The sequence below is a fragment of the Sceloporus occidentalis genome, unplaced genomic scaffold (genome assembly GCF_023333645.1).
Source record: "Sceloporus occidentalis isolate IW3139 unplaced genomic scaffold, rSceOcc1.0.p SCAF_275, whole genome shotgun sequence".
In the NCBI taxonomy this organism is placed as follows: Eukaryota; Metazoa; Chordata; class Lepidosauria; order Squamata; family Phrynosomatidae; genus Sceloporus; species Sceloporus occidentalis.
Window position 1 is genome coordinate 71256 of NW_028317255.1, and position 18718 is coordinate 89973.

Here is an 18718-nt window from a genome sequence, read left to right on the forward strand (position 1 = left end):
TCTAGTTCAGCTTCATAAGCTGTTAAAGGGAATTTATGAATATAGTGACTGACAAACAGTCAAGAAAAACCAAAAAAACTGAATGTTAAATAGTGGCGGAACAAGTTTTCCCATCAGAGCAATTACACCTTTTAGAGTCGAGATAGCACTAACCCATCATAAATACTTTAAATTAATAGAAAATCAGATAGACACTCAATAAGATCACACCAATTTCTTTGTTTTATTGATAACAAACAATGCACAAGAAATTGACTTACAAATAAGGCAATTACAAACACAACCATATAAAAATCTATTTCTAAAGTTAGGTTTCAAGGTTGTTTAATAATAAATAAATACAAAGGGAAGTAATATCTGGTACGTTAGGAAGATGCAACACCCATGGCTGTTGTTCCATTATTAGACTAATGTAATTGTGCATGCGCAGGCCGGTTGGATTCCCAGCTAGTTCCTCTGCTAGGAGGTTATTGCAATTAAAAAGGTGGTGTTGCTGCAAGTAACAGTCCGATAATAAAGTATATTACATGGATGTACTGGCTGAAGGACTATCAAGGTCATTATTTTTTCCTATACTAGTGAAATAAAACTCTACTCACAACAGTCAGTGGGGGAGTTTAGTGGCCCCACTAGCCAAGAATTTGTAAACGTGTTACGCAGGCCTGCAAATCATTCATTTAGATTTAGGGTGTCTGTCTGACTGATTGCAACTCTCAGCAGTGCCTGGGTCTCCTCCGTCTGTTGGCGGATTTGTTCAAGCTGTTCTCTCAGAGGACTTTGGCTAATCGCCAAAGAGAACTCAGGATCTTTATTAAAAAAAGAGAAAAAAAATAAATTACAATCTGTAAGTAGGGTAAGAAAATCCAAGAGTAAACATCAGTAGGAAAGTATGTTTTCATTGATTTTCAAAATTAAGATTTCCAGTTGACTAATTTATCACATTACAAATTAAGACCCCATTTCAGTTCTACAATGCAACCTACTTGGTTAATACATAAAAATGTGTGAAGTGGAGAGACCGCAACAAAACAAACAAAAACAAAGCTTTTTGCATCCTTGCATTGCGTTGCTTTTTCACCAACGCTCTTTTTCACCCTCTCTCTCGGTTCTCTAATTTCTCCGCCAACCACTTCCGTGTACCTTCTTCTTGTTCTGTCTTCATAAGCCTCTCTCCATTATCAGCTCTATTAAACATGCTTCCTGGAGTACTTCAGCAAAAAGGGAGGAGCCTCCACACACACCCTCTCTCCTGTTTGGAAGAACTTGGAAAGGCTTTCCATGGCTCCAGCCATTCGCGGAAGTATTCCAAGAGGCCCGAATAAGGCAGACAAAGAGAGTTGCAGATCTTTCTTCACGGGTCTGTATGCGTTATTCTGGCCTCTTGGAGCACTTCCGCAAAAGGGTAGAGTTGCGGTACACACCACAGGGACAGCCTCTCCCCATTCCTTCAATTGGAGGAAATGGTTGCGCAGAATCTCTCCAGGAGGCCTGGTAGACGGAACTGATACCGGGGAAAAGCAGAAGAAAAAGGGCAGGACAAGAAGCAGAGCTGCAGAAGAGGAGACAGGGAGGAGGGTGGGTGACAATAAATTTACTTTCCAGATAGAAAAAGTCCTTAATTTCCTCTGAAATTAAAGGGCAAGAAGTGAGGTTCATTGTCTGAAAAAAATTTAGACTTGTGAACATGGATGAAAAACAAAGACTAAACAAACTTTTAGGCCTGAATTTCAAATTTTTACTATGGGTTTTAAACCTCAAAAATAAAGAAAAAAAATGCTGAAATTGTGTGTAACAGTGAAAAAGAATTTTAAAAAACTTTTTAAAATTCCTGCTTTGTTCTTGTAATATCTCACATCCCATTGAACATTGCTGCGGAATATGATGATGATATATAACTCAATAAATAATATTACAGCCACATGTTTTTCCTTTATTGCATAGCTGCTGGGGCCCCTCTTCTTGCGAGATACTTCCTTAACATGGTATAGTTATTTATTAAACTCCCAATGTCCCATTCCAGATGACCCCAGGATTGGGTTGCACCCTCTAGAATTCTTCATTCCCTTTTAGGGATTTAGCCTGTTTATGTCACTGAACTGGAAACTATTTGGGGACAATGAACAAGACTGAGCAGTGTCATTATGCATTAGAGAGCTGTAAAAGCTATGAAGCCTTAAGTTCGCTGAGAGTTCCCATATAATATTACTCAAAAGGTAAACAAAAACAAAACATTAAAATAGGATTCACTTCAGAAAAAAATATCTCCAAGTTAATTAAGAACTCTGAATACTCTAACCACCTTGTGATGTACCCTAAAGCGCTGGAGGCTTTTTAATCACATGTATCTGCTGCAGTTTTATTTATTGTAGGGATTTGCTATATCTTATCATGAGTTCCCTGAGTCAGGAAGTAAACATAGAAACATAGTGTTTGATGGCAGTTAAGAACAAGTCAACTAGTCTACCCATTTTTCCTGATGTAAGACTCAGGCCTAAATTGTTTAAAGTTTAGGATCGCCTTATGCATGTTTAAATTCACTCACTGTATTGGCCTCTACTGCTTTTGCTGGGAGGCTGTTCCTTTTATCTACCCCCTCTTGGTAAAGAAAAACTCCCTAACATTACCTTACCTGTGACCCTCTATTTTTAGATTGTGACCACTGCGACTAACCTCCTCCCCCCCCATATATACTAGTTAAGTTAGTTAAGAAAGATACATTATGGTGTCAGTGCGTAAAACAAAAGTGTTTTATACCTTCACTTAACATGCAGAGTGTGGTAATACTAAGATGCTGGAATCTCAGCTCCTGGTGATTAAGGAAACACATGAGGTAGGCTTGAACTTCTTTCATATGATTCTTCAATTCTGCAGCAATTTTCCCTGTTTCAAAACAAACAGGGAATCGTAAAAGCTAAGGTGTGTCATATCCAAAATACACCAACACTACAACAATTCTACGAAATTCCTACATTTACAATATATGCAGAGGTGTATTTTTTTGCAGGTGCAGCTTTTATAGTATTTCTTGCTGTTATGCTTTAGCAACATCATTTTGTATGCCTCTATTTCCTGCAACATGGAGAACTGAAGGTCTGCAAACCCCTTCTGGGAGAATCTTATTCTTAACAGGTTCTACCACAAACAAGACGATTCCATCTGTATGATAATACCACCAAACTATTTCAACCCTTTGACTAGCAGGGGACACATTGTGGCATCTGCTGTTACTCAGTGGGCTGGTTACAAGGACCCTAACCAGCTGGGCTGAGTTGGCATAATCTCCATAGTGCTTTACCTGGCGATGCATACCTTTAAGAGATGGAGCACTGGGATTATACGTCATATCCCAGCACTCAGCAATGAGAACAGTGGCCACAAAGGAGGCAACTGGGGGTGCAAGTCTAGGGCAGAGCCCATCGTGAATATGTCGCTGTTTGCACGGACAAGCCTACAGAGGTTGTGTAGAATAAAGGTCTGGGCCTTATAATAGTTAAATATGAGAAATGTTTGGTGTGATTTACTAATACCAACAACAATATATGTGTAATGATAGTTTACTGTCAGTTAATGCACACTCCCATTTATAACCTACATTTTGTGTTGTCTGAACATCGCAGGCATTTCAAAAGATTGGTTTTCACACTAGTGTGTGTAATTAAAGAGGCAATTAACCTGTGTTTGGGGATCAAAGAATGTACAGATTTACTATCCTATAAATTCTTACAAAAGGAGGATGACCAATGCTACTCCCAGGAACACAACAATATCTACCTTTAAACTAGCCATGATTCATACGCAATGTTTTTGATCCTGTTGCGTTTAAAGACACTGTGTATCATACTGGATGTATTTTAGTATCGACTCTACACATATGGATGAGGAAAGATGATGTCTGGATTACCGGCATGTGACAGTTGTTTGATAACGGAAGCCACCTGGAAGGAGAGCTCTTTGTGTTCCAGCCGCCCAGCGAGTTTCACCAAGCACCTTATGAGCGCCTTGTCCTTCCTGTTTACTAGATTTACCCTGATGATATCTGCAAAAAGAAGCACGTAAGGACTTTCACACACAAGCAAAATGAATGAAGCCTTCAAATACTATTTAATAGTGAATTCCTTTTACTCTCTTGTCTAATGGGCAATACATGATTCTCTCCTTTACCCATTATTTGAATTAATTACACATCCAATACTTTAATATGAAACTAGACGGGGGGGTGAAGCACAGCTCTAACATATACCATAACTCAGCACTCTGCTTTCTTAGCTATACAGAGACCATGAGTTGGAGGGAGAGCAGGATCTCCACCTCTACCTTCCTAAGAAGGCCCAGCAAACCCTGAGTGTAGGCCTGTAAGCTAAGGAAGAGGAGCAGAAACAATTACTGCTCAGGGACCGACAGCCCCAAAAGGAACTAGTAAGCCTGGTACCATCACAGAATTCGGTTCCATATGCAAAGGGGGAGCAGGTGTTTTGATCAATGATATCAAACCATCAGTGTAGCTGCTGCTACTCTCATTTCATCAGGAACTCCACTCAAACTGACTACTGAGCATGAGCAAAAGGTGTACTTTAACTACTACCTGCTTTCTATAGCAGCACCTGGGAAGGGGTAAATAAGACAAAAATAAAATACAATACAGCCCATGCAAATTGACTTCAATATTCATTTAACATTAAAATATGGCTTTAGTGCTCTTGTACGCGTATTCTGTGTCCGTTGCTGGTGTTGCTGGACACAATCACAAATCATTTTCGCTTTTAACGAGCATGTGAATTGATGGGCCGCTCTTAACTAGTACCATCAGAAATCAGTGTGTTGTAGGGGTCAGGTGCAATTAACTAGCTTTCCTTAACTGCCCGGCTCTGAGGGCTCGGTTACTTCAGCTATTATTAATAATGGTCACAGAGATGTTATAATTATGCATACACTACCGTTAAAAGGTTTGAGGTCACTTAGCTGTTTTCATGTAAAATTTCTAGCTGTAACATAATAATAAACCTTTTAAACTTGGATTAGCGAATCCTTGCTGATAAAGGGTCTCTGTAGGTCGATGAAGATATTCCATTACAAATCAGCTGTTCCCAGCTACAAAAGTCATTTACATTACATAGTAACATAGTAACATAGTTCATAAGGTTGAAAAAAGACCAAAGTCCATCAAGTTCAACCTCTATACATATTGTGTCCCTACTGTGTTGATCCAGAGGAAGGCAAAAAAACCCTTATGAAGCAGATGCCAATTGCCCCATACCAGGGGGAAAATTCCTTCCCGACTCCAAATATGGCAATCAGAATAAATCCCTGGATCAATGTTCTGTCCCTATTAATCTAATATCCATAACTTGTAATATTATTGCTTTCAAGAAACACGTCCAGGCTCCTTTTGAACTCTTTTATTGAGTTTGCCATAACCACTTCCTCTGGCAGAGAGTTCCATAATCTCACCGCTCTTACTGTAAAGAACCCCCGTCTGTGCTGGTGTAGAAACCTTCTTTCCTCCAACCGTAGAGGATGTCCCCTTGTTATAGATACAGTCCTGGGTATAAATAGGTCCTGGGAGTGATCTCTGTATATATATTTATACATAGTTATTAAATCCCCCCTAAGCCGTCTTTTTTCCAAACTAAATAACCCTAATTCTGATAATCTTTCTGGGTACTGTAGTCCTCCCATTCCCCTTATTACTCTGGTTGCCCGTCTTTGAACCCTCTCCAGCTCCACTATATCTTTCTTGTACACTGGTGCCCAGTACTGTACACAGTATTCCATGTGTGGTCTGACTAGTGACTTGTACAGTGGTAGAATTATTTCCTTGTCGTGGGCATCTATGCCCCTTTTGATGCACCCCATGATTTTATTTGCCTTAGCAGCAGCTGCCTGACACTGGTCGCTACAGGTAAATTTACTGTTAACTAAAACTCCTAAGTCCTTTTCCATGTCAGTCGTCCCCAGTGTTTTCCCATTTAATACATATTCCCAGCCTGGATTTTTCTTCCCCATGTGCATAACCTTACATTTATCTGTGTTGAACCTCATCTGCCACATCCCAGCCCAAGCCTCCAACCTATGCAGATCCATTTGTAATCGTGCACTGTCCTCTATTGTGTTAACCACGTTACAGAGCTTAGTATCGTCTGCAAAGATTGATACTTTACTATACAATCCCTCTACAAGGTCATTAATAAATATATTAAAAAGAATAGGACCCAAAACTGACCCCTGTGGTACCCCACTAGCAACAGTAACCCACTCAGAGTATGTACCATTAATAACCACCCTCTGTTTCCTATCACTGAGCCAGTTACTTACCCACATACACACATTCTCCCCCAGCCCAAGCATTCTCATTTTATGTACCAGCCTTTTATGTGGCACCGTATCAAATGCTTTGGAAAAATCAAGATATACGACATCCAGCGATTCACCCCGATCCAGTCTTGAGCTCACCTCCTCATAAAAGCTGATCAGGTTAGTTTGACAGGACCGATCCCTTGTAAACCCATGCTGATATGGAGTCATACACTTATTTTCATTGAGATACTCCAAAATAGCATCTCTTAGGAAACCCTCAAACAGTTTACACACAACAGAAGTTAAACTAACATTATCAACGTCTACACTATATTTCTGATCCTTTTCACGTTATTTTAATGGACAAAATTGGCTTTTTTTCTTTCAAAAACAAGAAAACATCTAAGTGACCCCAAACTTTTAAACTGTATTCACATTCACAGAACTTGTCTAAAAATGTTTGAAAATGCAGTTTTAAGTGTTTTATGTGCAAATGTTTTCTTCACATGAAAAATGCTAAATTCTTACCATGTTTAGCCAGCTCAGCCAGACACGATGCTACATACTGCAGAGCCTCTTCTTCATTGGAAGGATTAAGAAGAGCCAAAAGTAGTTCTTCAAAACATTGGCTCTGTATGATTACCTGTCAATGAAAAACACAAATAAAAGAGCACTCTTTTCAGGTTTTTTTCTATTCATGTTCAGAGGGTCAACGATAATTTTTGTTGTGGTTCATGGCTGGATTGGAGTCTTATAGGACTCCCCACTCTTGAGTATGACATGATACTGGGAGAGAAAGATTTTCGAAATACAACTATCTAAAAACACAGCCATCTTCTTTTTAGGGTTCTGGGGGACAAAAATAGTGTGCATAGTGGAAACAAAGTACCAAGTTGTTATGGTGTGAAATGGGGCAGAGAGTAATAAAAGGGAATTAAGATAATTAAGAGATAACATAAAGCATCTGAGGTACATTGACCCTTGTCTTAATGTTTTGGCATCTACATAAGTCACCTACTATTTTATTTTTTTACGTTCTAGTCATTGCTGAAAATGATTACCCATTACAACAAGGTTGGCTTATCAAAATATTGAAAAAAGGCCTATAATATAATTTGGTCTCCACCATTAATGCTGATATGGAATACGAGCAAAGCACTACAAACCAAAAGATTCAATCAAAGCTATTTGTTTTCACGTGAGTTTATTACTCTTACTCTACTGAATTATCACAGTCATCTGTTAAGGGGAGTTACCTCCATGTTCTCCGCTTGGCTCAGGTTTTGGATAGTGCAGGAAGCATGAATCAAGACCACAGGGTTAGACCTCTCTGTCTGCATTAGTACTGCTAAATATTGGAGCATTTCCTCACGCAGCGCTGCATCCTAGAACCAGGAGAAAAAGGTTTTCTAAAGTTGCATTTAAAGTGTATACCCCAAATCCCCCTGGAAAGAAAAGGGAAAGTTTATGCAGTGTTTTCAATTTTGCTTAAAAAGTATATTACTTGACATGCTTCCTTTATTCCAGTACTTAACTCATTTACCTCATTTATTCCTTTCATTTATTCCTTTCCTTTAACACTTTTCCACTCTCAATCCACAACAACTGCCCACCTATGTGTACAAGAAAGATATAGTGGAGCTGGAGAGGGTTCAAAGACGGGCAACCAGAGTAATAAGGGGAATGGGAGGACTACAGTACCCAGAAAGATTATCAGAATTGGGGTTATTTAGTTTGGAAAAAAGACGGCTTAGGGGGGACTTAATAACTATGTATAAATATATAAGGGGACAGTACAGAGATCACTCCCAGGACCTATTTATACCCAGGACTGTATCTATAACAAGGGGACATCCTCTACGGCTGGAGGAAAGAAGGTTTCTACACCAGCACAGACGGGGGTTCTTTACAGTAAGAGCGGTGAGATTATGGAACTCTCTGCCAGAGGAAGTGGTGATGGTAAACTCAATAAAAGAGTTCAAAAGGAGCCTGGACGTGTTTCTTGAAAGCAATAATATTACAAGTTATGGATATTAGATTAATAGGGACAGAACGTTGATCCAGGGATTTATTCTGATTGCCATATTTGGAGTCGGGAAGGAATTTTCCCCCTGGTATGGGGCAATTGGCATCTGCTTCATAAGGGTTTTTTGCCTTCCTCTGGATCAACACAGTAGGGACACAATATGTATATAGGTTGAACTTGATGGACTTTGGTCTTTTTTCAACCTTATGAACTATGTTACTATGTTACTATGAGTTCAGGCTCTCTCCCCAGGCAATGCTCTGTTTTGGAAGAATAAAAATCAATCTCCATGTTTTTTTCTCTCAACTCCCTCAACCCTCCAACTATCCCATTCTTGTTTCCTTTACCCATTTCCCTAACCTTTTCTCCTTTTCCAACCTTGCTTCTCTCAGAACTCTTTTCTTTACCTCCTATTCTCATTGCATCATTTCATTATTTCCTACATATAGAAGGACTACTTCCCATATTTCTTAGCAAGGTACCCTAAACCTATGCCTCTCCTCGCACAGATTTCAATTGTGTCTTACGCCCTGGCCTAAAATACGACATTATTCTCCTAAATGCAGACCCATCTTTGACATGCTTTAATGGACAATTGTCCCCTGAATGAGGGGAATGCTGCACTATACAAAAACAAAGTAATGTTCACTGCGTGTTTTACCATGTTTCCAGGTGAGTGTGACATGGTGCAAAGCAGAGTAATGGAAGCTTGTCGGACATCCTTATTATTGGAGTTGAGCAGGGAGAGTAAGAGAGGCATAATGTCAATGGACAGCAAATGAGTCCGAACTTCACCTATAAATGAAAAGTGAAACATTAACATCACAAGGAGAAAAAACATAACCGTTTACCCCTAGAGGGTTGAACAACACATGTGCTTCTGCAACTTTTCAATCAGATCTCTAAAGTTACAAGGTTGAAATCGGTGCTTGGAGCCATTCTGGCCACATGACCATCATTCTGAGAAATTCATGTGTGTCAGGGTAATAGGTCACCTTCTTAACCATTTCACTTTCTGATGGTTAATCAAAATATTGCATTGAATTGGTCAACCCTTGTTTAAAACCTATGATGCTAAAATCCTTTGTAACCTTGCTGGGCTGAATAAGTTTACTGCTTTTATGTGCTGCAGTCTTCCTGTAATGCCAAAAAATATAAACTACAGTATAATAGATATAATGTAACAGACTTACTAATATTTCAATGTAAAATACATTGGAATTTTCATTTTCAGACCTGGCTAAAACAAAAACATTTAAAGAACATTTGCTATTGCTCCCAATTCCACATCTACTCTATTGGCAAAGTTTGCTTTTGGTTAACTCAGCAGGGGCTTACATGCAGTAGCAAGAAACTGGTATACAGCATAAAGAACAGATTGTGCAGTAAACAACAAAGAAAATCCCTTACCACTTGACGCTAGGTTATTCAAACAAAGACATGCCTGACTTGAGACCTGTAGTAATTAAAAAAGTAACCGTGAAAACATACAGAGACAAAACAGATTTGCTGCCAAAGACCTTTTACTGCAGTTTATGAAATGGATCATGTTTACGTGCACCACACCTTAGAATGGAATTGAACCATTTAAAAAACAGTCTGTGCTGCCATTTCTTTGTATATATCCACATGCTTGAATAGTTCTAATTTAAAACGCACATCGCATTTGGTCTGCGGTGAAATTTATAGGACTGCAGATCTCTCAGTAATAAGACAGCACTGTATACTAGCTTGTAATGTGAGCTATAGAGTCCCAATGGACGAAAGAACGGATGATGAGGATGCACAGGTATACATTGAGCCCTTATATCATATGATTTATTATTCCTATGAAAATATAAAGTAAAAATATTTGATAATAACGGAACTTAAGATCCAACGGTACTGCCATGCAAGGAAGCCAGGCTCCAACTTACGGTAAGCCAGGCACTTGCTTCCTTTTCAATTGCATGATGTAATGAGACCTATGGACTGCTTTTGTCAGTCCAGCCCTGTGAGTACATTGTTTTCTATATACACACCTTGATATATATATATAAGTTATGGTGGGTAAGGGTGATGGAAAACCCTTCCACTAAAATGTAGGGGTATGTAGAAGCATTATTAAACACTCATCTACAGACACGAGACAAGGCAGAAGGCTTGTTGTTCCCTCAGAAATCTCATGGTGCTGCCACAACCACAAGGGATTCTGGTGATCTGGCTGTTGCACCTCTTCCCGAGTTTTGTCTAAAGGCTGTCCTGTACAGCGAGCAATTACTTTCAAGGGATCCATGTATAAAGTGGATATAGAGGTAAAAGGTGATAATTGTTAACCTTATTTGCATGCACCTACCCAGAATCCCTTGTGGTCGTGGCAGCACCATAGGATTTCTGAGGGAACAACAAGCCTTCTGGCTTGTCTGGTGTCTGTAGATGAGTGTTTAATAATTCTTCTACATACATATATATATATATATTAATGGTCTATGCTGGTTTTTATTTAGGGGTTATTTAAACGTTTAGTACTTTTAGCACTTTACTCTGTTTTTTTTAATCTTAGTTTACTATGCATTACACAAGGTAATGGGCTACAGTCTATTGCTAAATGTATTACTATTATCTATTTTTTTTATGAAAGGTAACTGAAGCTTTTTTTGCTGGAGGAGATGTGTAAAAATAAAATATCAAAAGAATGAGCCCAGCAAGTTCACCTAAGGTCCAAGAGTCCTTGGCACATTGTCCCAGGATGAAAATCTAAAATGCTCTTTATGAAATACTTAATGTCAAAATGTATTAATAGTCAGATTTACTGATTATATAAAATTTGGTTAAGACATAAAAGCAGTTTAAGTACCGGTATATTTTATATTGATGGTGGTAAAGGTATCTCATGGGTACCCAATCTTTTCTAGAACATCTAACGTTTTAAAAGCTACACTAGAAGTGATATTTTGGGTGTAACATTTCCTGTATAAATGATATTGTTGTAGTAAATATATATATATATATATCCTTTATCCTACTTTACCTTTTGCACAGAAGAGGACATTAGAGAAACAAGCATTCGGAGGAGGAATCCATCTCCTATTGCAAGCATGGCTTTATGATGTTCTGGGTTTGCTGCAATGTTACCCAGGGAAGCACAACTATAGTACTATGGACAAAGCGAGAAGCAAACATTAGAAATTTGTGAGCCAGATTCCGTCATATACCCTAAAGAAGCATTGTTAATAGCATAAATCATACAGGGGTACACGGGAAAGAAGTTAATATTCCTGTAGCAGTTAATGAAATAAGCAACTTTTTTGAAGAAATGCATCATGATGGTCTACAACATGGAATCCCAAACTTAACTTCAGAGCAATTGTGAAGTAAACTTGGGGTAAAGACAGAGACATTACGACGTTCCTCTCGACCTTTAACATTCTACATCTTAAGTACAACATCAGGATTCTGCCAGGAATGCCAAACTGCTGGCCCCTCAGGCAACTCTCCATCCATCCATGCATCCAGCTTTGGATCTACCTGACTGTGTTGCAGAACATGTTATTGCGCGAGTTGTATGTTTTCATTGTCTGTTGTGCCACACCTCAAACTGCACACATTTTTTCTTTCACTTGATAACAATTCAAGTCAACAAAACCTTTTACAACCCAATGATTACAAATAAAAACTGTTCCGCAAGAGAAGTAATTTCCAGTTCAGAAATATAAATGTATCTTCGGCACTGTCTGAATGAAATGGCACAGCACATATACATTAAAGTGCATATGATGGCTGGAGTGTCCCTTTAACAACAAACACAATAGTTTAGTACTGTACAATTTTGTCATTTGGTCTTTGTTATCATCATCTTAATTTAACTCTTGAAAACCTTTGTTAAAGTTAAAATTTGCAAATCATCAGTTTTTGGTCTGCCCAGTAACAATATTTTTTTTTACAGCAATGTGTACAGAATGTAGAACACTATAGTGTTTATGATGCAGAAAAAGGTGACTTAATACATGTGTATTACTGTATGTGTTAGTGTGTGTAAGTGTCTGTTGTGTGTGGGTTGGTGTCGGCGCATGGTGTTGGAGTGTCAGGGGTGAAGAGGAGGAGCAGGAGGAAATAATGTGTGTGTGTACGTAAGTGTTAGAATGTATGTATGTTAGTTATGGGGGCGCTGAAGAAATACTGCACCCAGGCGCAACTATCCATAGGCACTAACCACAGTGCTTTATATGTGCTGCTCATTAACATGTGAATTGTATATGCGTCCTGGGAAAAAAAGTCAGGGTGGTTATCCTACTATGAACTTTCTATATGAGTTGAATCTAAAGGCATCCAAAATAATAAACATTCAGTAGCTTACCACCAACATAGTCTGTAGTGACAGATGAGCTCTCATAAACAGATGGTTCAAAAACCAGTCTCCATGGAAACCGTAATTATATAGTGCTAACACTATATATTCACAAACACACACATGCTGACACTTAGATTCAAGCCAACACCATACAGTACCATACAGTAACTTGGATTGGCTAACACAACATGCCATTGGAACAAAAGCGTGATGGTTGCTTATGAAGGGTCTCTGTATTTCTATGAAGATATTCCATAAAAATCTCCCATTTCCAGCTACAATACTCATTTACAACATTAACAACACATACACTGCCTTTCATCTATTTGATTTTATTTTAATGGTCAAAATGTTCCCCAAATTTCCCAAACTTTTGAACAGTAGTAACATAGTAACATAGTTCATAAGGTTGAAAAAAGACCAAAGTCCATCAAGTTCAACCTATATACATATTGTGTCCCTACTGTGTTGATCCAGAGGAAGGCAAAAAAACCCTTATGAAGCAGATGCCAATTGCCCCATACCAGGGGGAAAATTCCTTCCCGACTCCAAATATGGCAATCAGAATAAATCCCTGGATCAACGTTCTGTCCCTATTAATCTAATATCCATAACTTGTAATATTATTGCTTTCAAGAAACACGTCCAGGCTCCTTTTGAACTCTTTTATTGAGTTTACCATTACCACTTCCTCTGGCAGAGTTCCATAATCTCACTGCTCTTACTGTAAAGAACCCCCGTCTGTGCTGGTGTAGAAACCTTCTTTCCTCCAGCCGTAGAGGATGTTGTTATAGATACAGTCCTGGGTATAAATAGGTCCTGGGAGTGATCTCTGTACTGCCCCCTTATATATTTATACATAGTTATTAAGTCCCCCCTAAGCCGTCTTTTTTCCAAACTAAATAACCCTAATTCTGATAATCTTTCTGGGTACTGTAGTCCTCCCATTCCCCTTATTACTCTGGTTGCCCGTCTTTGAACCCTCTCCAGCTCCACTATATCTTTCTTGTACACTGGTGCCCAGTACTGTACACAGTATTCCATGTGTGGTCTGACTAGTGACTTGTACAGTGGTAGAATTATTTCCTTGTTGTGGGCATCTATGCCCCTTTTGATGCACCCCATGATTTTATTTGCCTTAGCAGCAGCTGCCTGACACTGGTCGCTACAGGTAAATTTACTGTTAACTAAAACTCCTAAGTCCTTTTCCATGTCAGTCGTCCCCAGTGTTTTCCCATTTAATACATATTCCCAGCCTGGATTTTTCTTCCCCATGTGCATACCTTACATTTGTCTGTGTTGAACCTCATCTGCCACATCCCAGCCCAAGCCTCCAACCTATGCAGATCCATTTGTAACCGTGGACTGTCCTCTATTGTGTTAACCACGTTACAGAATTTAGTATTGTCTGCAAAGATTGATACTTTACTATACAATCCCTCTACAAGGTCATTAATAAATATATTAAAAAGAATAGGACCCAAAACTCACCCCTGTGGTACCCCACTAGCAACAGTCACCCACTCAGAGTATGTACCATTAATAACCACCCTCTGTTTCCTATCACTGAGCCAGTTACTTACCCACATACACACATTCTCCCCCAGCCCAAGCATTCTCATTTTATGTACCAGCCTTTTATGTGGCACCGTATCAAATGCTTTGGAAAAATCAAGATATACGACATCCAGCGATTCACCCCGGTCCAGTCTTGAGCTCACCTCCTCATAAAAGCTGATCAGGTTAGTTTGACAGGACCGATCCCTTGTAAACCCATGCTGATATGGAGTCATACATTTATTTTCATTGAGATTAGGGCTGCAACAACTAATCGATAAAATCGATGATAATCGATAATGAAATTCGTTGGCAACGAATTTCATTATCGATTAGTTGAATCGATTTTTATCGATTATAAAATGAGGGTTTTTTCAGAGCAAATGCTCTGAAAAATACCCCTTGTGTTATAATCCGTTAGTGTGACTCACAGGAGTCACAGCAGCAGTTGCTACTTACAGTTCCTCCCTGCAGTCACTGCCAATTGGCCCGCCCACTTCCCTTTTCCAGTCCCTCCCTGCAATCGCTGCTGGAGAAAGAAAGAGGCGGGGCCAATCGGCAGTGACTACAGGGAGGGACAGGGAGGAAGAAAGGGGTGGGGCCAAGCGGCTGATTGGCTCCGCCCATTTCTTTAGCATCGCCATGGCTGTGACACTCATCTAACTGTGAGTATTATTATTATTATTATTATCCTTTATTTATATAGCGCCAACAGTTTACGCAGCGCTTAATACAATACATAAATTCAAGGGATATGACAAGACAAGAATTGACAGACTAAGACAAACCGATACATTTGGTGGAGAGAGCCCTGCTCGCAAGCTTACAATCTAGAGGCAAGCTTACAATCTAGAGAGTATAAAATTAATATTTGGGCTGCTGAAAGTTAGGGGAGGTGGGGGTTAATTTAGGGGCAGTTATAGTTAATGGAGTGTTTAGGGTTAACTTAGGGGCAGTTATAGTTAATGGGGTGTTTAGGGTTAACTTAGGGGCAGTTATAGTTAATGGGGTGTTTAGGGTTAACTTAGGGACAGTTAATGGGGTGTTTAGGGTTAACTTAGGGGCAGTTATAGTTAATGGGGTGTTTAGGGTAAACTTAGGGGCAGGTATAGTTAATGGGGTGTTTAGGGTTAACTTAGGGGCAGTTATAGTTAATGGGGTGTTTAGGGTTAACTTAGGGGCAGTTATTGTTAATGGGGTGTTTAGGGTTAACTTAGGGGCAGTTATAGTTAATGGGGTGTTTAGGGTTAACTTAGGGGCAGTTATAGTTAATGGGGTGTTTAGGGTTAATTTAGGGGCAGTGGTGATTGATGGGGTGTTTAGGGTTAATTTAGGGGCAGTTATAGTTAATGGGTTAATTTAGGGGCAGTTGTGGTTGATGGGGTCTTCAGGGTTAATTTAGGGCAGTTTTGGTTAATGGGGTCTTCTCTTCAGGATTAATTTAATGCTGAGGACTGAGGGTTAATTTCATTAATTTAATAAAGTTAACTTAAGGTGCAGTTAGAGGTAAAGGTGGGCAAACTGAGGGGAATCTAAATCCTGGGGGCAGTGAAGATTAATCCTGTATTTATTTATAAAAGTATTGTGTCTGTGAACGAGTCTGCAAATCCTATGAGTGCACTATGGCATATCAGGGGGGTATACGGCATACCTGAGGAGGACGGAGTGACATATCTGGGGGTATAAGGCATATGTGGGGAGGGCAGTGTGGCATGTCGGGGAGGGCAGTGTGGCAAGCCTGGGCTCAAATATGCATAACTGGGGGGCAGGTTGAGGAAATAAAAACAAGAAAAAAAATTTATTCTGCCGTTTGTTTTTAACATCCTATGTTACTTTATTAAATAATTTAAAATAAATGAAAAATTTTAATTTTTTTATCCGATTAATCGAAAAAATAATCGGCCAACTAATCGATTATGAAAATAATCGTTAGTTGCAGCCCTAATTGAGATACTCCAAAATAGCATCTCTTAGGAAACCCTCAAACAGTTTACACACAACAGAAGTTAAACAAACAGGCCTATAATTCCCCGGGTCACTTTTTGAATATTGGCACAACATTTGCCATAGCCAGTCCTGGGGAACAGACCCTGTCGCTATAGAGTCCTTGAATATTAGAAATTGGGGTCTGTCTATTACATTACTTAACTCCCTTAGAACGCGGGGGTGAACATTTTGGGGTTTGTTTTACTCTCTTTGGCAATGAGTCTTTCTCCAATTTTGCTGCTTTTATCTGATTTTTACATATTTTATTTTTTTCCCGATAGCTTTTTAGTGCTTCCTCACTGCCTTCCTGTTTTAGTAGCTTAAATGCCTTTTTTTTGCCATTTATTGCCCCCTTTACATGTTTATTTATCCACATTGGTTTTCTCTTGTTCCTGACTCTTTTATTCCCATACGGTATGTACCTTTCACAGTGAGAATTTAAGATATTCTTAAAAATCTCCCATTGAGTGTTTGTACTCGTTTTTGAGGACATTTTCCCAATTTACAGTGTTAAGGGCTTCTCTTAGTTGATCAAACTTTGCCTTCCTAAAGTTCATAGTTCTTGTGGCTCCTCTAAGAGTTCCCTTATTGAAGGACAAGTTATAATGCATCATATTGTGATCACTATTTCCTAGATGCTTCCTGACCTGCACATTAGTTACTCTGTCAAGTCTGACTCTAACACTATCATCTCTAAGTGTGAGCTGCTGCATCCGTACTACCACAGGGTTGCCTAATGCATGTTATGTGACTATGCTGGGTGTCTCAGTCACTTCAGGGCCTGAGGGCTGCACACGCAGCAAGGGAATGAATTACTCAATACAGGCCATGTATTACAGCGTTGCCATGTATTACAGCGTTGCCATGTATTCGGCATTCCAGACCACTCATAGTGTGCACGCAACACTACCCAGTGTGACCACTGGACCCCACGTGCTTCCATTGATTTCAGTGAACATGATTGATTGCCTTAATCCGCCATAACTAGCTCCAAACTAGGGCTGCAACAACTAATCGATAAAATCGATAATAATCGATAATGAAATTCGTTGGCAACGAATTTCATTATCGATTAGTTGAATCCCCCTGAAAAATCCCCCTCATTATATAATCCGTTTAGTCTGACTCACCGTCTCACAGCAGCAGCTCCTACTTACTCCCCCTCCCTGTAATCACTGTGACAACTGGCCCCGCCCCTTCCTTCTCCCAGAAGGCCAGAACCACATGGCTGTGACACTCATCTAATTGTAAGTATATGTATATGTGTATATATATATATATATATATATATATATATATACATATATATATATATATATTTGGGCTACTGAAAGTTAGGGGAGGTGGGGGTTAATTTAGGGGCAGTTATGGTTAGTGGGGTGTTTAGGGTTAATTTAGGGGCAGTTATGGTTAATTGGGTGTTTAGGGTTAATTTAGGGGCAGTTATGTTAATAGGGTGTTTAGGGTTAATTTAGGAGCAGCTGTGGTTAATTGGGTGTTTGGGGTTAATTTGAGGCAGTTGTGGTTAATGGTGTGTTTAGGGTTAATTTAGGGGATGCTGTGGTTGATGGGGTCTTTAGGGTTAATTTAGGGGATGCTGTGGTTAAGGGGGTGTTAAGGGTTAATTTAGGGGCAGTTATGGTTAATGGGGAGTTTAGGGTTAATTTAGGGGAATCTAAATCCTAGGGGCAGTGAAGTGACATATCTGGGGGTATAAGGCATATACAGTATATAAGGCATATGTGGGGAGGGCAGTGTGGCATGTCTGGGGAGGACGGAGTGGTGTATCAGGGTGTATAAGGCATATCTGGGGGTAGAGTGGCATATCTGGGGGTAGAGAAGTGGCATGTCTGGGAGGCAGGGTGGCATGTCTGGGGAGGATGGAGTGGGGATATAAGGCGTATCAGGCACAGTGGCAGATGTGGGAGGCAGCGTGGAGTGGCAGATGTGGGAGGCAGCGTGGCATATGTGGGAGGCATTGTGGAGTGGCAGATGTGGGAGGCAGCATGGCGTGGCATATGTGGGGAGGGCAGGGTGGCATGTCTGGGGAGGATGGAGTGGTGTTTCAGGGGGTATAAGGCGTATCAGGCACAGTGGTATGTGGGGGGTAGAGTGGAGTGGCAGATGTGGGAGGCAGCGTGGAGTGGCAGATGTGGGAGGCAGCGTGGTGTGGTATATGTGGGAGGCAGCGTGGAGTGCTGTGGTAGGCAGCGTGGCATATGTGGGGGGGCAGCATGGCATGTCTGGGAGGCAGCGTAGCAAGCCTGGGCTCAAATGTGCATATATTGGGGGGGCTGGTTGGGAAATAAAGACAAGAAATGTATTATCAAAGTTTTTTTATTCTGCTGTTTGTATTTAACATCATTTGTTTAGTAAATTATTTTAAATAAATGAAAAATTTACATTCATTTTTTTTATCCGATTAATCGATTAATCTAAAAAATAATCGGCCAACTAATCGATTATTAAAATAATCGTTAGTTGCAGCCCTACTCCAAACACAAAGAATGTATAACAATAAATAC

General features: G+C 39.8%; 1 protein-coding gene across 1 annotated transcript in view; it reads right to left on the reverse strand.

The window, feature by feature from the left end:
* Window positions 1-669: 669 nt before the first annotated feature.
* Window positions 670-18718, reverse strand: part of LOC149275611 (uncharacterized) — a 32565-nt gene continuing 14516 nt past the window's right edge. Inside the window, exons 7-14 of the mRNA XM_089504527.1 lie at window positions 11331-11456; window positions 9731-9776; window positions 8982-9115; window positions 7551-7679; window positions 6823-6937; window positions 3902-4036; window positions 2755-2880; window positions 670-806 (exon numbers count right to left, since the gene is read on the reverse strand). Coding sequence (XP_089360653.1) covers window positions 670-806; window positions 2755-2880; window positions 3902-4036; window positions 6823-6937; window positions 7551-7679; window positions 8982-9115; window positions 9731-9776; window positions 11331-11456 — 948 coding nt within the window. The remainder of the gene's footprint in view (window positions 807-2754; window positions 2881-3901; window positions 4037-6822; window positions 6938-7550; window positions 7680-8981; window positions 9116-9730; window positions 9777-11330; window positions 11457-18718) is intronic.